This window comes from Trichoplusia ni, unplaced genomic scaffold (assembly GCF_003590095.1).
Source record: "Trichoplusia ni isolate ovarian cell line Hi5 unplaced genomic scaffold, tn1 tig00003116, whole genome shotgun sequence".
In the NCBI taxonomy this organism is placed as follows: Eukaryota; Metazoa; Arthropoda; class Insecta; order Lepidoptera; family Noctuidae; genus Trichoplusia; species Trichoplusia ni.
Window position 1 is genome coordinate 47,516 of NW_020800332.1, and position 14,795 is coordinate 62,310.

Genomic DNA, 14,795 nt, shown 5'->3' on the forward strand with positions numbered 1-14,795 from the left:
TTTTTAACAACGTTTCTGGTAAGCGTCATGAGCGTAATGTTGAATACTGTAACCATAGTGCTCAAGAAAATTAACTGAAATCATAATTAACAACGCATTTTCAAATTTTTGCACATTTAGTGTCGTGTATATTTCAAATTTAGGTCACTTATTGGGCACGGTATCAAAACATTGATCTATAAAAATGGAGATCTATAAGAATTTATAGCTTAAAAATATAGTTAACTTTTTATTAAAAACATTTTTTTTATGTTACAAATGGTTCGCTAAATATATTGTAATTTGTAATGAAGTAACTTTTTATGAACAAAACAAGTTTTTATGAGTTCATTAATTGCACGGACTGTATGCACAATTACTAAAGTACAGTCTTGACCTATTGTGATAAAAAATAACAACTGTATAGTTATCAATTACTGATTAGGCTATTGTTCTAACAGGTTGTTCACACAATGCAAAATAAAGTTATAAATGCGCATGCGTTCTTACGCACGATGTATTCTGCCTTACGTGTCAACAATCGTAAAGTTTAATCCTTCAAGAACATTTATTTTATAAACTTTAATAACTGATGTACCTTGTTTTATTCACATGTTTATAAATTATGTAATATATACCCAACATTTCGGCTAAATTTTGTAAATACTTTTACTTTTAATAATAATATAATAAATAGTGTAATCTGTTTAATGTTTGATGTACCACTGATGAAGTGAGGAGCGCAAAATGACCAAAATCACAAACATTACTATTTGTAGGTACATCCCATAAAATATACCATTTGATTGACATACTTATCATTGGGAGAATACAATGGCAACACTAAGTTCGCATATCCTGTTATTCGGGAATCACCGAGTAATGTAGGTACCAACAGAATAATAACACCAAACCAAAGACAAGAATACATTTTGCAAATTATTTTTATTTTTAAAATTATTCGAGTGACAAATGATATATTCCTAGAATACGATAATGAAAGATCGGTTATACAGAAGATTTTCCACTATATTTACAACATAATTAATACTTAGAATTCCGTTTAAGGAGAGAAACCTAATGCAACCTAGTGCAAAATGTAAGGGCTTGGAGTTTCAATTCTACTAAATAATTACCCTTGGATTGTAGAATACTGGGAAAATACTTTTTCTAACGAAACTCGTAACATTGAGTGTTACTGGCTTGAATAAAACCTCAATGGATGGTCAAAGTTATCTAAAATACGAGTTAAACATACATACGACGACGTGGGAAGTGCACGCGGCCTGTTGTTTTTGCAAGACAATGTACTGGTTCACACGACGCTCGTGTCGACTGACGAACTAAACGGATTCTATAGATTTTGACTAATACTCATACAGGCTACAGATACAGTACATTTATCGTATATATAAACAACTGTATATCTAGTCGCACCATGAATAAACAACGCTAGTAAGAAGAGCGAAAGTAAACCTCAACTTCGTAATTTTAAGCGTCATTTTTATTGTTATCGGCAGATAGTTAGAGGTACACGTGCGTCGGAAAAAGAAATCGATTTCCAATAAACAAATCTGACACAAACTGCAATGTACACAAAAATAACCAAGGACAATATTTTTAGAAAGGACAATTATTTTAAGTCATATCTAACATATTATGGTTTATAATAGTTATAGATAGGTCTATCTATCTATCTATAAATCCGTGAGAGGAATTGATTACCTTTCAAAGTTTTATACTATTTTTCACATGTAAGGTAAAGTTTATCTGACAACTTTTTACTAAGAGAAAAGTTTTTGTCAAAGTCAAGGAATTCTCCTATAAACCTAATGTGGAATGTATTTAAGTAATAATTGTTAAAGAGCATGAAAAATAGCTTTAATAAAAAGTGCTACTAAGCTACTACTAGTCCTATTTGGAAAAAAATCTAATTTATAAGCTACTATTTACCCAGTTCTCCTGGTGACTCTGCTATAGGTTTCACTGAAGGTGCTGGCTGCCACCTCTTGAGCCTCGACCTTGGGTATGGTGAGAGTATTATGCCATCTTCTCCAATATCCTGTTCCACTTCATTCACTTCCAAATTGGTGTCATCATCATCAATCTGGTCTTTTTGTAAGGCAGCTGCTATGGCTGCTTTCTTCCCTCTGTATTCTTCTTTACTTTGCTATTTAAAAGAAAACGAGATAAAGTTTAAAAATAAATAACATTTAAAAATAGTATCTTCAATCAATTTCTGTTTTTTCTTAGTTAAGTCAAATTAGAGACAAAACTATACTTTCTTTTTGTGTAAACATATTCAGACATATAAATGTACAATAGGTATAAAAAGCATAATCTATAAGTTATTCAAACTTATTATAACTCAAAAAATCTCGAAATATAATACAAAAAATAATAATATAAAACACCATATTATGTTTACAAATAGCATAGAAGCAGACAGGCTTTAGGTAAGATGAGACTGACTGTAATAAACTTAATATTTGATTTTTGTCTGTAAAATGCTTGTATCTTCTAGTTTCATATTTCATTTCAATATTATGGTTGCATATAATAATTGATATCAATGTATCTACTTCACTTTATATATCTGTCCTGCATTTGGTATAGGTAAAATTGCTATTGATTTTGCCTATAAACAAACATTCAGTAATATAAACCTCGTTAATGATTCTTTTGTTTCATATTTATTTTGTAATATGTATATCTTATGTAGCAGTGTCAATGTCATAGATATTTTATTTATTGATAACATAAATATGCTTTATGCACTATTTATAGGCAACTAAACAGTATATGCAATTAATTGCACTTCAATGCAAACATATTGTTCTATTTTTAATTTCCCTTGGTTGTTCTTTTGCTGAGCACAGGCACTCTCATTCTGATTGCTAAAAAAATATTACATCTTATTTTTATTATGGATTGATTTGGGTTTATATGCATGTTTGCTAATATATACATAACATTTTTACTTCCTTTTCTTGAATTAACATATTGTGTTTTTTGAGTTGCTGTTTTTTACATCTACCTACAAATACAAAAAGATAAAAATAATTATATTCCAGCAAGCATATTTTCTTTTTCTTCTCACATATTCTAAAAAAGTTAACATCAGGCAGTCAATTAAATTAGGAACTATTTGTCTCCCTTTCACTACTCACGTGCACTTTTAGTGCCCACTTTGTGTCACCCACATAAATTTGAACAAAACTAGGTTTAAAATATCAGTCAGCCTAGTTACAGTCTATGTAGGTAATAAAATTATTGTTTTTCCAACATCTCAGTATTTCATAGAGTGTAAACAAATTTGATTTATTTTTAATGTTTTATAGGGCACCTAAAACTAATATTTTTACTTGAATAAATTATATCATTAATATTTACCTGGATAATATTTTCACTAGCCTTTTTGCTGCAGTCCCAGCCATCTCCGAAACAGTCGGAGTACATGGCCAGGAGAGCTACGTCCACTAACAGCCATACCAACGATGTAAGCAATATTATCCGGCACGTGTGTATCCGTATTTTACTCCTGAACATTTTAAATAATCAAGTTCGTACGCACTAGAGTTCACTGCCTCATGACAACACCGCCACACGAATGTCACGTTATCTCCACGACCTGCAACACACGCGAATTTTGAGCAAACAAAGCTAAACTAACTTACGAACGTACACCCAAATTAACTTTGACACGACCTAAATTAAATTCGTCAATACTCGAGACATTACAGTCAGCAAACTAGTCTTTGTAAAATGTAAAAATCTAGACACAGTTTCACAGAGTTCACAGTAAGTAGGTTTCCGGATCTAAATTGTGAATAATGCACCAAATACTTCGCGATGTTTTACTGGGATTTTACATATTTTATTAACACTGGTTTGAACTAATACGTTTGAACAACACAAAAGTCACAGATTAATATAAATTACCGTTTTATTTTAGTGAAATCTATTTAATTCTGTGGCGAAACGATAGTGAATGTTGGCTTTGCGGTCGACATTCATTCGGCTCGCCGTCGACGACAATCAGTTCCATCGACAATCGCCAATCGCGACAAGCCAAAATGCATACGTCAAACTTTCTACCGTGTCAAATCGTTATAGAGTATATAATTCTCTACGACCAAATAATTTTTTGTTCTTGTTATTTTGTTTAAGAAAAGAAGTTAACAATAAATGAATAACAACGCCATTTAACATAACAAAATAACTTTAATTAGCGTAGAAATAACTCGTATTTCGTTAATCGAAAAGACATCGTACTAAAGTACAATTTCTAACTTTTTAAAGATTTGTTTTGTTTTTCACCGTGTTGTGAACAGAAAAACAATGTGTAATTTATAGTAGAGCTAGTGTAACTGCTCTTCGTATTTTCGACATCACCATCATCCATAATTCCATAGTCTTTGTCCTAGTAATGTCGTTATAGGCGTCCCCTTTTTCTGTGTCTGAATTTTACCAATATCAATAATAAATCTTGAGATTGAAGAGACAAATTATTTTAATTTTAAAATAATCTCAAGATAGAATGAGCATAAAGAGTGGGTAGAAAATGAAAATTGCGAAATGTGAATTTGAGTAAGATTTTATTGACTAATTGGGATAGAGAAAGATTTGCGTTTTATTAACTATTTTTGATAAAACTCATTTCTGACATTAGAAACTGCTACTGTCAATTAAGACAGGTGACATTCAGAGATTCGACTTCGACAGTTGTTACTTGTTATCATTGCTGCTAGCAGTAGATAGATATGTGTTATCCACCTAGCGGTGACACGGCTACTGTGTAGTTTGAATTTGATTAGACGTTGAAATATTTAGTTTTTTTTTTTACTTTTATTGCGAGACTAACTACTGAGATTAAAGTTTGATTAAGAACTTTCATAAACGTTGTGTACTTACTCTACGTTTTTATGTGTCCCGTCAATACGCCAACAAAGAGACGTCAAAACATCAAATTAATTGTATTGCAATGAAAACCCAATTAATGTTGTAGCGGTTTGGTGTGACAAAATGATTTTTCTTATCGTACATACAATAAATACAGAAGAGGACTGAAGCAGCTGGAACATCTTTTAGCGTACGTCTCGCTTTTGTTTTTAATTTAGACAAGTGTTAAACTTTAGGTAATCAATACGTGTCATTTCATATCGGAATAATTTAATTTATAATTATGAACAGAAACAAGAACAATTCTAGGATGGCGCGAAGTACTGAATCAGAGCCAGAAACTAAGACTACAGATGCATATCGACTTATCGAAAATGAAGATAAACCCCCAGACATTAAATATGAAAAAGAAAACTCATGGGTGGCAGGAGTTCAAATGTTTGTGTCATTCCTGTTGGCTGGGTTTGGCATGGTGGCGGCCAGCCTTCTCTTAGATGTTGTCCAGCATTGGGATGTCTTCACCAAAGTCTCTGAAGTTTATATTCTAGTGCCAGCCTTGCTCGGGTTAAAAGGTAATCTTGAAATGACATTAGCATCTCGACTATCAACACATGCCCATTTGGGTCATTTGGACACTAGTTTGGGATCCCTGGTTATGGGTAATTTATGTCTCATACAGTGTCAGGCCGTCCTCGTGGGGTTCCTGGCTGCTATGGCAGCTGTCGCCATGGGTTGGATACCAGAAGGAGAATTTGACATACATCATGCATCATTGTTGTGTGCGTCTAGCGTGTTAACTGCATCAACTGCTAGTTTTGTGCTTGGTTTAATAATGATTGGAGTAATAGTTGTGTCTAAGAAAATGAATATAAATCCTGACAATGTTGCCACACCCATAGCAGCTAGCTTGGGAGACCTGACAACCTTGGCACTGTTATCTTGGATAGCATCTGTGCTATACAAGTCTCTTGGCACTAGTTTAGTCTTGCCATCTATTATTATCATTATTGGCGCACTCCTTGTGCCTGTGTGTGGGTATATAGCCTGGAGCAATGACTTTACAAGACAAGCTTTGGATGAGGGATGGGTGCCAGTTGTTTCTGCAATGGTGATCAGTAGTGCTGGAGGATTGATATTGGATCACACTGTATCCATATACACAGGCATAGCTGTTTACCAGCTAGTTATCAATGGTATTGGTGGTAACATGGTGGCGGTACATGCCTCCAGGCTGTCAACACAACTTCACACAGGGCAAAAAGAAGGTTCTGTTATAGGTAGCACAACTAAACTACTGCTACTTATGGTGATACCAGGCCAGTTAATATTTATTTATACAATAGGATATTTAAGGGCTGGCCACACATCTACCACACCCACATTTATTTTAATTTATATGTCTGCTGCTATGCTACAAGTATTCTTATTGTTAACAATTAGTCACTACATGGTGGCCTGGATGTGGAAAATGGGTATGGACCCTGATAATTCAGCGATACCTTATCTGACGGCACTTGGGGATTTGCTGGGCACGGCACTACTGGGTGTAGCATTCAGTATTTTATATGCTATAGGTGATAAAGACAGTGATTTAGGTGACTAGCAGTACACACACAATAATTTGCCTGAACAGCTCAAACTGAGAATTTTAATAATAACTAAGTGTAAGGGAGTATTTTTTAAAGCAATTGTAATTAAGTGTGTGCATTCTTGTGCCATTATTTTTTTACTTGATGTGTACTTAATAAGGGCACATTGCTTAGGAAAATGTTATGCTATCAGCTAACTATTCATTTTCTTCTCTTGCCTGACTGTGAAATCTGTTTGATAATGTTTTACAAATTCAATTTAATTGATAGTGAATGTACTTAAATTATACAAAATCGTTTTGCAAATGTACATTAATGTAAGACTTAAGTACATAATTGATATTGGTGCTACATAATATGTATAAGTATGAAAAATTAAAGATGATATTTTTATAATTACATAAAACATTGATGGAGTTTTGTGATTTAAATAAACTTGTTGATTTTAATTTTGTGTTTTAACAAATATTCCATATTATTCTTTACCTAGGTATTTATTTATGTGTATTAGGGAAACCCGACTCAGTAACCAGTCTTATCTTAAAGGATAATTAGCTATTAGGGAAATTAAACCAGTGCAGATTGAAATAATTTGTTTGTTTTACAAGATGCAGTATTGTTAAATAGACAATTACAATATGTAGTGCTCCACAAAAGCATATATAATCAATTATGTTCGATTACTTAATAAAAAATCGTCCATTTAATTAAGTAAAGCCACCAGTTTATATTGTAAAATAAACTATGGCTCTTAAACTATAATATTACAAATATCCTGTTGGTTAGCTTAGGTACTACACAGTCATGTTTTAAAACGTCACAGTACAGTCTGTTCCTCATAATTAATTGACTAATTTAGTATTAAGTGCCTACTACACTAGATATCAAGGCTCAGGTCGAGCCATGTCTAGACGTTAATTCTATACAATAATTGGGCACTATTCCAAATCCCGGGATTGCTGATAAAGTAACTCAATTAAATTGGTAAGTACTTTTTTTAATATTGGCAGAATCATTCTTAGCGTAGCGACGCGTTTACAAATAATATAATTAGCATACTTTTAATTTATCAAATTCTTATAGCTATTTACCTATTAATTTAACCGAGGCAAAAACGACTGAGTTTAATTTTTTTAGAGGCTTTTCGTTTGTTGCATTGCAACTCTTGAACAGTTGCATCGATTTTGTGTTCTTGTGAAGGAGCACTTACGTGTTAGAGCAACTAGTCGGTATTGTGCAGTAATATTACTCGCCATTACCCTGCGTATTAAATATCATAAATGCTGGTCTGCCTCACCCTCACATGATGACTGTAAACTCAAATAATTTACCTAACTTGTAAACATCAACAATTCTTTTAGAAGACAGGTGAAAAGAAGAGGTGCTAACAGTGGAGCATTTACTCACTGCGCTGATCACTTCGTTTTATTTTTCGGCATAGTCCGAATAATACAACGAAATGGTGCACCAAAGCTTTTCTTTGCCAGATCTTGATGAACCTACATTCATTTTCTGAATGAAACTAAAGTTAGTTTTAGACGTGTTTTTGGCTCTTGAATAATCTGCTCGTTAATCCTTCAGTATAATACAGACGCGTGTGGTTCTATGCATGGATTTTCATGCACGAGGTGCAGGTTCAATCCAAACGCACCCACAGTAAACTGTATGCCGAATATTGGAATTTTTAAATCGCAAACTCGCATTGAGTTATAGTGGTGATCAATGCTCAAACCTACCCTTTACGGGAAAAGGTCTGTTGAGGTAGTCCCTATGCAGCGACGGCCTTACCCATTGCGAGGCTCCGGGCGGAAGGTCTTAACAAAATGATTTGCGTACTTGCTACTTCCCGTACCAAATCGAACTTCGTGAAAAATCAATCGAGCTTCTTTTAGATAAGACACCTGAACGTTATGAATTAGTTAACTAACTTTGCCGTTATGTGTAAAATAAAATAAATATAGTTCACAAATTTTAAAGGCGTGAGGTCCCTGCAAGAGCGAGGCCCCGGGCAATTGCCCCGTTCGCCACCCCCTAAGGCCGCCACTGTCCCTCCGTATAAATAGGCTGGTATTACTTATATCAAATAGTCAGCCTGTAGTAGATACAATACAGATCTTTTCTAATTCCAGAAGAGTTTGGTAATTTATACATGAAGTCCCTAGATTGGTTTACAGCATAGTAAACGCGCAAGCTACTACCGCCGACAGCTTACCGTCACCAAGCTAACAGCACGCTGCATACCACAGAGCGGCGCGGGCGGCGTCTCGTTCGTCTTCGGGTATTCCACAAACTTGTTAGGTAATTACAATTGCGTAAGACATTATCTCCTCGTTAGTAATGTACGCTATTAGTAACAAGTTAATAGTTTTAGTAGGTATTTAAACCTTGGTTTTTAGAGAACAAGTCAGTTGTACTCTGGTGATCATCAAAATGAAGTGTTTCGTTTTTGTTCTATTTGCCGCTATTATTGCTATGGCTTCCCATTCTGAAGGTAACTAAAATAATTTCTTCTAAGTTAACTACCTTGAAAAAAAAGTTAATTGGTTTATTTTAATAAGCCTTTAAAAAAAGATTTAATAGGTATTGATTGGGTAGAAATTGATCACGATTTACTATCATTAAGTTTATTCTATTTTATTTTTCGGAACAGATTACTTTTTACAACTGCTAAGTCGCAAAGATCTTTACTCTTATTTCATTTAATTAAAAATATTCTTCCAGCCGCCAGGGACCCTAGATGCCTACAACCGCTGGAGACAGGAAGGTGTCAGGCCCTTTTCTACAAGTAAGTGAACTCCACGTTTTTATTCCTCCACCCATCTGAAGAAGGCTTATAATAATAATAATAATATCCACTATAATAGACCTGACATCACAGTGCATGAAAAAACTAGTAAAACTGTATACTTAATTGACATAGCTGTTCCCAATACCCATAATATACAGGCTACAATATCTGAAAAGTTGTCAAAATATCAAGATTTAGCGATTGAGTTAAAGCGCCAGTGGCGGGCAGAAACCATTCATGTAGTCCCTATCGTCATCTCGGCAACAGGAATCATACCGAAGAGTCTACAGCGCTGTCTTGATATTCTGGATATACCGAAGTACACGTTTAACACCCTTCAGAAAGCTGTGATACTGAACACCTGTCGACTCACCCGAAAATTCTTCACCACATCCGCCATCTCCACTGCCTATACTACACTCATATAAACTCTAATTGCACTTGACTAAGGTCCGTGTGATTAGATGTAAAAACCCCTTCAGAAGGGAGGACATAGTTCATATAAAGTATAATAATAATAATAATATAATAATAAATCATTTATTTGTTTGAAATATGGTGGAACAAAAGATGTTATGTTATTGAGCTTGAGCACTACCTACACTCGCTCCCTGCAGGCTGTCGAATTACATATAGTATTATAGTAATAGCTGTCCCAGGAAACGTTGTTTTGCCATACAAATGACTTCAAGGGGAAAAAATTGGTCTGGAAAATAGATGTCCCATTCTCAGATCTACACAATACCTATGCACAAAAAAAATCATGATAATCGGTCGTTTCGGGGAGTTCAATTACGAACACCGTGACACGAGATTTTTTTATATAAGATTTCATAATAAGAGTTAGGTAGGTATGAATTAATTTTATTGTGCCACACTGGCTATTATTTGCAGTGCAGAAATTAATAGGTACCTATGTCGGATGTATGAAATCACTTTCCAATTTCGGAAAATACCTAGTCATTTGTGTTCATTTTAATGGTGCCGTGTCGAAAGTCTAAAAGGAGCGCCCTATTACTGGGCCCCAATTCCGCTATTTACAATGGCCGATGAATTGGATAAAATTTGACACTATTTGTTTTCTTTACCGGTCATTTTATTTGCCTCACGTCTTTTCAGATACGGTTTCGACCCCAAAGTGAACGCTTGCGTTAGATTCGTCTACGGAGGCTGTCAAGGCAACTCTAACAGATTCTTCACAAAGGAACTATGTGAGAAGATCTGCGCGGCTTGAATAAAATGAAATATACTTACTCAAACTATAACAGAGGTTTTCTTTACCATATGGTAGCCGTGCGGATCCACGAGCAGACTCGTAATTCGTAAATTATTTTTCGCTTCATTAACTAAGTAGTTTGTAATATAAAAAGCTATTATTAAAAGTGGAGTACCTACTTAGTAGGTAAAACATAATTGCTTCATAAAAACAGATAGGTGAGTAAGTTATCTAACTACTGCAGTAATTTTATACCCATTTGAACTCATTAGGTATTTGATTACCCAGTTAAATGTCTTAATTGTATAGGTAGGAACTTTAAATCATGCTGCTATCGTTAAAAGCAAATTATTTGCAGTGTCAATTGTTTTGTATTTGAACACATTATTTAAATGCTGTGGTATACTTGCACAACTTTCGTTAATTAAACTCCCTCGTCCGAAAACGCGGTTAACACGATGATCCCCGCGTTTTACTAAAAAAAGAAGTCATCAGAGTTTTAAAACAAGGTAAGGTAAAATAATACCTTATCTTAATATCTTGCAACAAACCGATTCGATCACAATTTGGCGGGATCATCAAAATATATTTTTTTGTTTCGTGGTGAAGTTAAGAAGGTAAGTACCTACTTACCATTTGACTGACAGACATTTTGAGATAATATTTTATCAATTTAAAACAAAATGCTTATACTTCAGAAGGTGAAAATACTTGATAATATATTGAGATAAGAACCTTACTGACTCCCCAACTTTCATTCTACGAACGCAGTACTTAGGTATATACACAGTCATCACGATTTTATGTGTGGGCTTTATCTTTATAATCACACGGAAAAAGTCGCTCACAACAGCTACTAAGATCACGAAATTATGAGGATTTATTTTCATTGCATTTCACCACTGCCGCTGGTCAAGTATTTAAGTAAATATACCTCCTGATTAAGTGACTAGAGCAATAGATGATTTCGCTTGACGAAAAAAAGTTTTAATATGTAGTGTAAAACCACACGGAGGTAAAGTTCTTTTTTTGTATAGAAAATCATCGCATGAGTCCTTCGCTTTTTAGCGGAAGGCAGTGTCAGACTGCTTCTGACTAAAAACCACCTATGTTCCTTCCTTTGCCCTTCGTGTATCGGGGCCACCGTAACCCTTTCGGAAAATCCCGCTACCCCGGCAGGAAAGCTTCCCTTCGTACTCAAAAGGACTATCTGATACTCGTAGAAAATCCCGTAATATGAATTGTCGCTTTTCTTCCTTGCGCCGTACAAGATTTCAGTAACAAAGGCTTTCTTTCTCGTCAAAGCATATTTACCAACAAGACACACGCTTACAGCGGTTGTTTATACATAAAGTATTTGAATAAGTTATCTCTTATCTGTGCAAACAACTAATAAGTTTGCGCCTTGCGGCATTTTATAAAAAGCTTAGCGGTGCTGCAGGATGATGTTGGGTACGCCAGCCATAATCAACCATTCTTTATACAGGTGGCAAACAGATTTCCGTCCCAATGCTGGGCACAGGCCTCTTCTCGTATAGAGTAAGTTTTAACATTGATCACCATCTAGCTCACTGCGGTTAGTAGATTTCAGATTCCAGTATTTGGGAACCAGGTCGCCTTACACCGCATGATAGACGTGCTTTAGAATGATTGAGAAAGTAAGTACATATAACTTTAAGTGACATTGGTACTTTTCCTGCGTTGGGATCGAACCTGCACCTCGTGTAAAATCCATGCACAGAACTGCAAGACCAGCACAATACCAAACATGTTTTCACCCACACAAACAGTCGTTTAGAGAGGCTACGTGAATCACTACCTAGCGCAAGTCTGCAGGTTCGATTCCCGTGTGAGTATGACTACTTTTTGCATTATCTGCTTTTATTCAACTCAATTTCTTTGCACTTGTGATCTGGTTCTCTAAATGCGGATTACGTTCCTCAGTGCTGGATTTTTTACGTATTTATTTCGTTATGTTCTACAGAAAAGTTGATAATTCAACAGGTCATACTACTAATTATACAATACAATTACCTATGCATAACCTTCATTCTGGTATATATTATTCAAGCAGAGTATGCATTGAAACCTTCTCACTTTCCTAGACATGGACCTGGTTATATACTTGATTCTTAAACACCATACAGTGTGAATATATCAATTGAGGTTAATTTAACGACAAATATTGCCACTGGAAGTAAATACCCTAGTTAGAAGAATTTTTAAACAACTATTATGTTTCAGGCTAAAACTGTTACAGAAAAAAATAAAACAATATATTGGTGTTTTTGTTTATTATCTTAAGCTAATGTCAGACGTTTACTTGACTTCACGCAATCTTCTGACAGCAGACCTGCAGGAGGAAGCTGCGGTTGTGGAGAACACCCAGGCGCCACCAGCTACGGTCCTCTTGCAACGCTTGCATGACCAGATGCCGACACAGGAACGTTTCATGGCATCCTGGAAAGTATGATAGGTTGTATTATTATTTAAAAATATGCTTGGTTCATAACAGACTGGTATTTCTTCCTCAATACTTGCTTTCAAAAATTATCGACAATACTATATATTATGTATTTGTATATGTCATTTTGATTGAATCAACAACATATTCATAAGTATATCCTTCACTACATAATAATAAGTATTCCAAGGTTTTACACTCAGCTGCATTTATTGAAATAAGATATAATGCAATTTAAATAGAATCATGTAATTTCATAGATATGGCACATCAGAAGTTAAGTTGTGGTACCAACTTTTATTTGAATTACATTATTTATCGAATCTCAGATAAACAGTATTTAATTTATGGTAGATGACTAGTATTCCATTTTGTGCAGTAAGAAGAAATACTTAGGAGGGATGTGACTGATGTGTATTAGCAGTAAGTTATAAGATTGACTCAACTGCAAAGATTTATGTGCATCATGTCAACTTATCAATGTAACTGGCACAATAACATGAATATATTTTGTACAAAAAACTACCAAGACTCATTCATTTATCAAAAGCCAGACCGGCTCACAGGCTCGAAACCGAATTTAGGGAATATTTAGTTGTTCCTAAGCTGAATTGCTAAAGCTGTCTGGGTGTAAACAATAGCGATTTCTAAAAACAGTCTCGAGTAACAGCATTCAATTTAATAATAATAACTATACGAGTACTAGTTTAACTTGGAGTATGTTAGTCGTAAACGTTTTATAACCTAATATTTACAATTCATTACTAACCTTTCCACAGAACGAGCAAGTGTATTTGGCGTGCTGGGTGACTTCCATTTTCTTGACCATCTTACGGAGAGAGGCACCGTAACGTGTGCCATATTTACCAGTGATTCCGACCTTCTTCGTGCGTTTGGCCTGAAAACATTTAAATATAATGTAAGTTGCATTGAACACTAAAACCTGTCAACACTTTTGGAGGCCAATACATGTCCGAAGCACAAAATATTTATTCAGCACTTTTGCATTGTACACTGGCACTCGTGAAATCAGTTACAACACTTAAATCTCTGAGGGATTCATTAAATATTTTCGAATTTAATTCTCACCATTTTGATAACCTGTCTAACTCAATGGTTGACAGAAAAGAAGAGACACTTGGTTTGACAGTTCACTAGTACAGTCTTGCCATGTACGATTGACATTCGAACGTAAAAATGATGTCAGATGCAAAAATTAATGCATCAAAATTCCACTGACCATTAAGGTTAACTATAAGGTATACAATAAATTCAATAATTTCGGAATCATTTACACCTTAATAACGTGGCGGGCCCTAATTAAGGTAGACAGAATTTACATCTGGTGAGTAAAGTGAAAATTATATAAAAATTCCGCAGTTAACCGATATTCCTACATTTTTTATTACGGACAATTTGTTCGCATAAGAAAAGATGCGGAGGCTTCTATAAAATAATTTAGGGTAACATTCGAATACACATTAATAGTAACCGTAGACTGAGAAATGGTCCCTCTGCCTACGATAGTAACGGTTTTATTAAAATGTCACAAGTAAACCGTCAAATATAATGTTTTTTTTTTATGCTTAAAAATGAATTGCTTTTATTTAGTCTCGCTAAAACTCGAGAACGGCTGAACCGATTTGACTTATTTCTTATCCTTGAAATAGTCCAAGGAAGGTTTAATCGGTGAGAAAATATGGAATCATTGCGTAAAAGACAAAAAAATAATAATAGAAATTTGTAAAATTACCACAAGATCGGGTACAGGTGAAATCGGGAAACGGCTAGTAAAAATATATATTTGAAATAATTTTAAGTACAAACAAGTTAGGGATTGAATTGTAAAACCTCTTT

The 14,795-nt window shown here is 34.6% G+C and overlaps 3 protein-coding genes across 5 annotated transcripts in view; 1 reads left to right on the plus strand and 2 right to left on the minus strand.

The window, feature by feature from the left end:
* The window catches only part of LOC113507745 (polypeptide N-acetylgalactosaminyltransferase 5), a 33,499-nt gene extending 29,467 nt beyond the window's left edge, over positions 1-4,032 (minus strand). Inside the window, exons 1-3 of one of the 2 annotated variants that reach the window (XM_026890692.1) lie at positions 3,922-4,032; positions 3,373-3,610; positions 1,933-2,149 (exon numbers count right to left, since the gene is read on the minus strand). In XM_026890692.1, coding sequence (XP_026746493.1) covers positions 1,933-2,149; positions 3,373-3,528 — 373 coding nt within the window. In that variant the 5' untranslated portion in view covers positions 3,529-3,610; positions 3,922-4,032. Of the gene's footprint in view, positions 1-1,932; positions 2,150-3,372; positions 3,611-3,687 lie in introns of both variants that reach the window. The other variant, XM_026890693.1, reaches the window with a different exon arrangement.
* Positions 4,033-4,688: 656 nt separating this feature from the next.
* Positions 4,689-12,817, plus strand: LOC113507740 (solute carrier family 41 member 1-like). 2 transcript variants are annotated; one of them, XM_026890686.1, is made up of 5 exons: positions 4,689-5,071; positions 5,173-7,454; positions 8,600-8,768; positions 9,192-9,255; positions 10,378-12,817. In XM_026890686.1, exon 2 carries the CDS (start codon positions 5,192-5,194, stop codon positions 6,482-6,484), a length of 1,293 nt encoding a protein of 430 aa, XP_026746487.1. In that variant the 5' UTR covers positions 4,689-5,071; positions 5,173-5,191; the 3' UTR covers positions 6,485-7,454; positions 8,600-8,768; positions 9,192-9,255; positions 10,378-12,817. The 2 variants fall into 2 exon arrangements, with proteins under 2 accessions (XP_026746487.1, XP_026746485.1); XM_026890684.1 differs by having other exon boundaries at positions 4,689-7,454.
* Positions 12,754-14,136, minus strand: LOC113507742 (60S ribosomal protein L37a). The gene is made up of 3 exons (XM_026890688.1): positions 14,028-14,136; positions 13,708-13,836; positions 12,754-12,934 (listed from the first exon to the last, which is right to left on the minus strand). Exons 1-3 carry the CDS (start codon positions 14,028-14,030, stop codon positions 12,794-12,796), a joined length of 273 nt encoding a protein of 90 aa, XP_026746489.1. The 5' UTR covers positions 14,031-14,136; the 3' UTR covers positions 12,754-12,793.
* Positions 14,137-14,795: the final 659 nt, after the last annotated feature.

Bases quoted from the DNA above. Each gene is read 5' to 3' on its own strand.
- LOC113507740 (XM_026890684.1), top strand. From the start codon at position 5,165: ATGAACAGAAACAAGAACAATTCTAGGATGGCGCGAAGTACTGAATCA.
- LOC113507742 (XM_026890688.1), bottom strand. The intron at 12,935-13,707 runs GTTAGTAATGAA...CATACTTTCCAG, and splicing joins CTTGCTCGTTCTGTGGAAAG to GATGCCATGAAACGTTCCTG.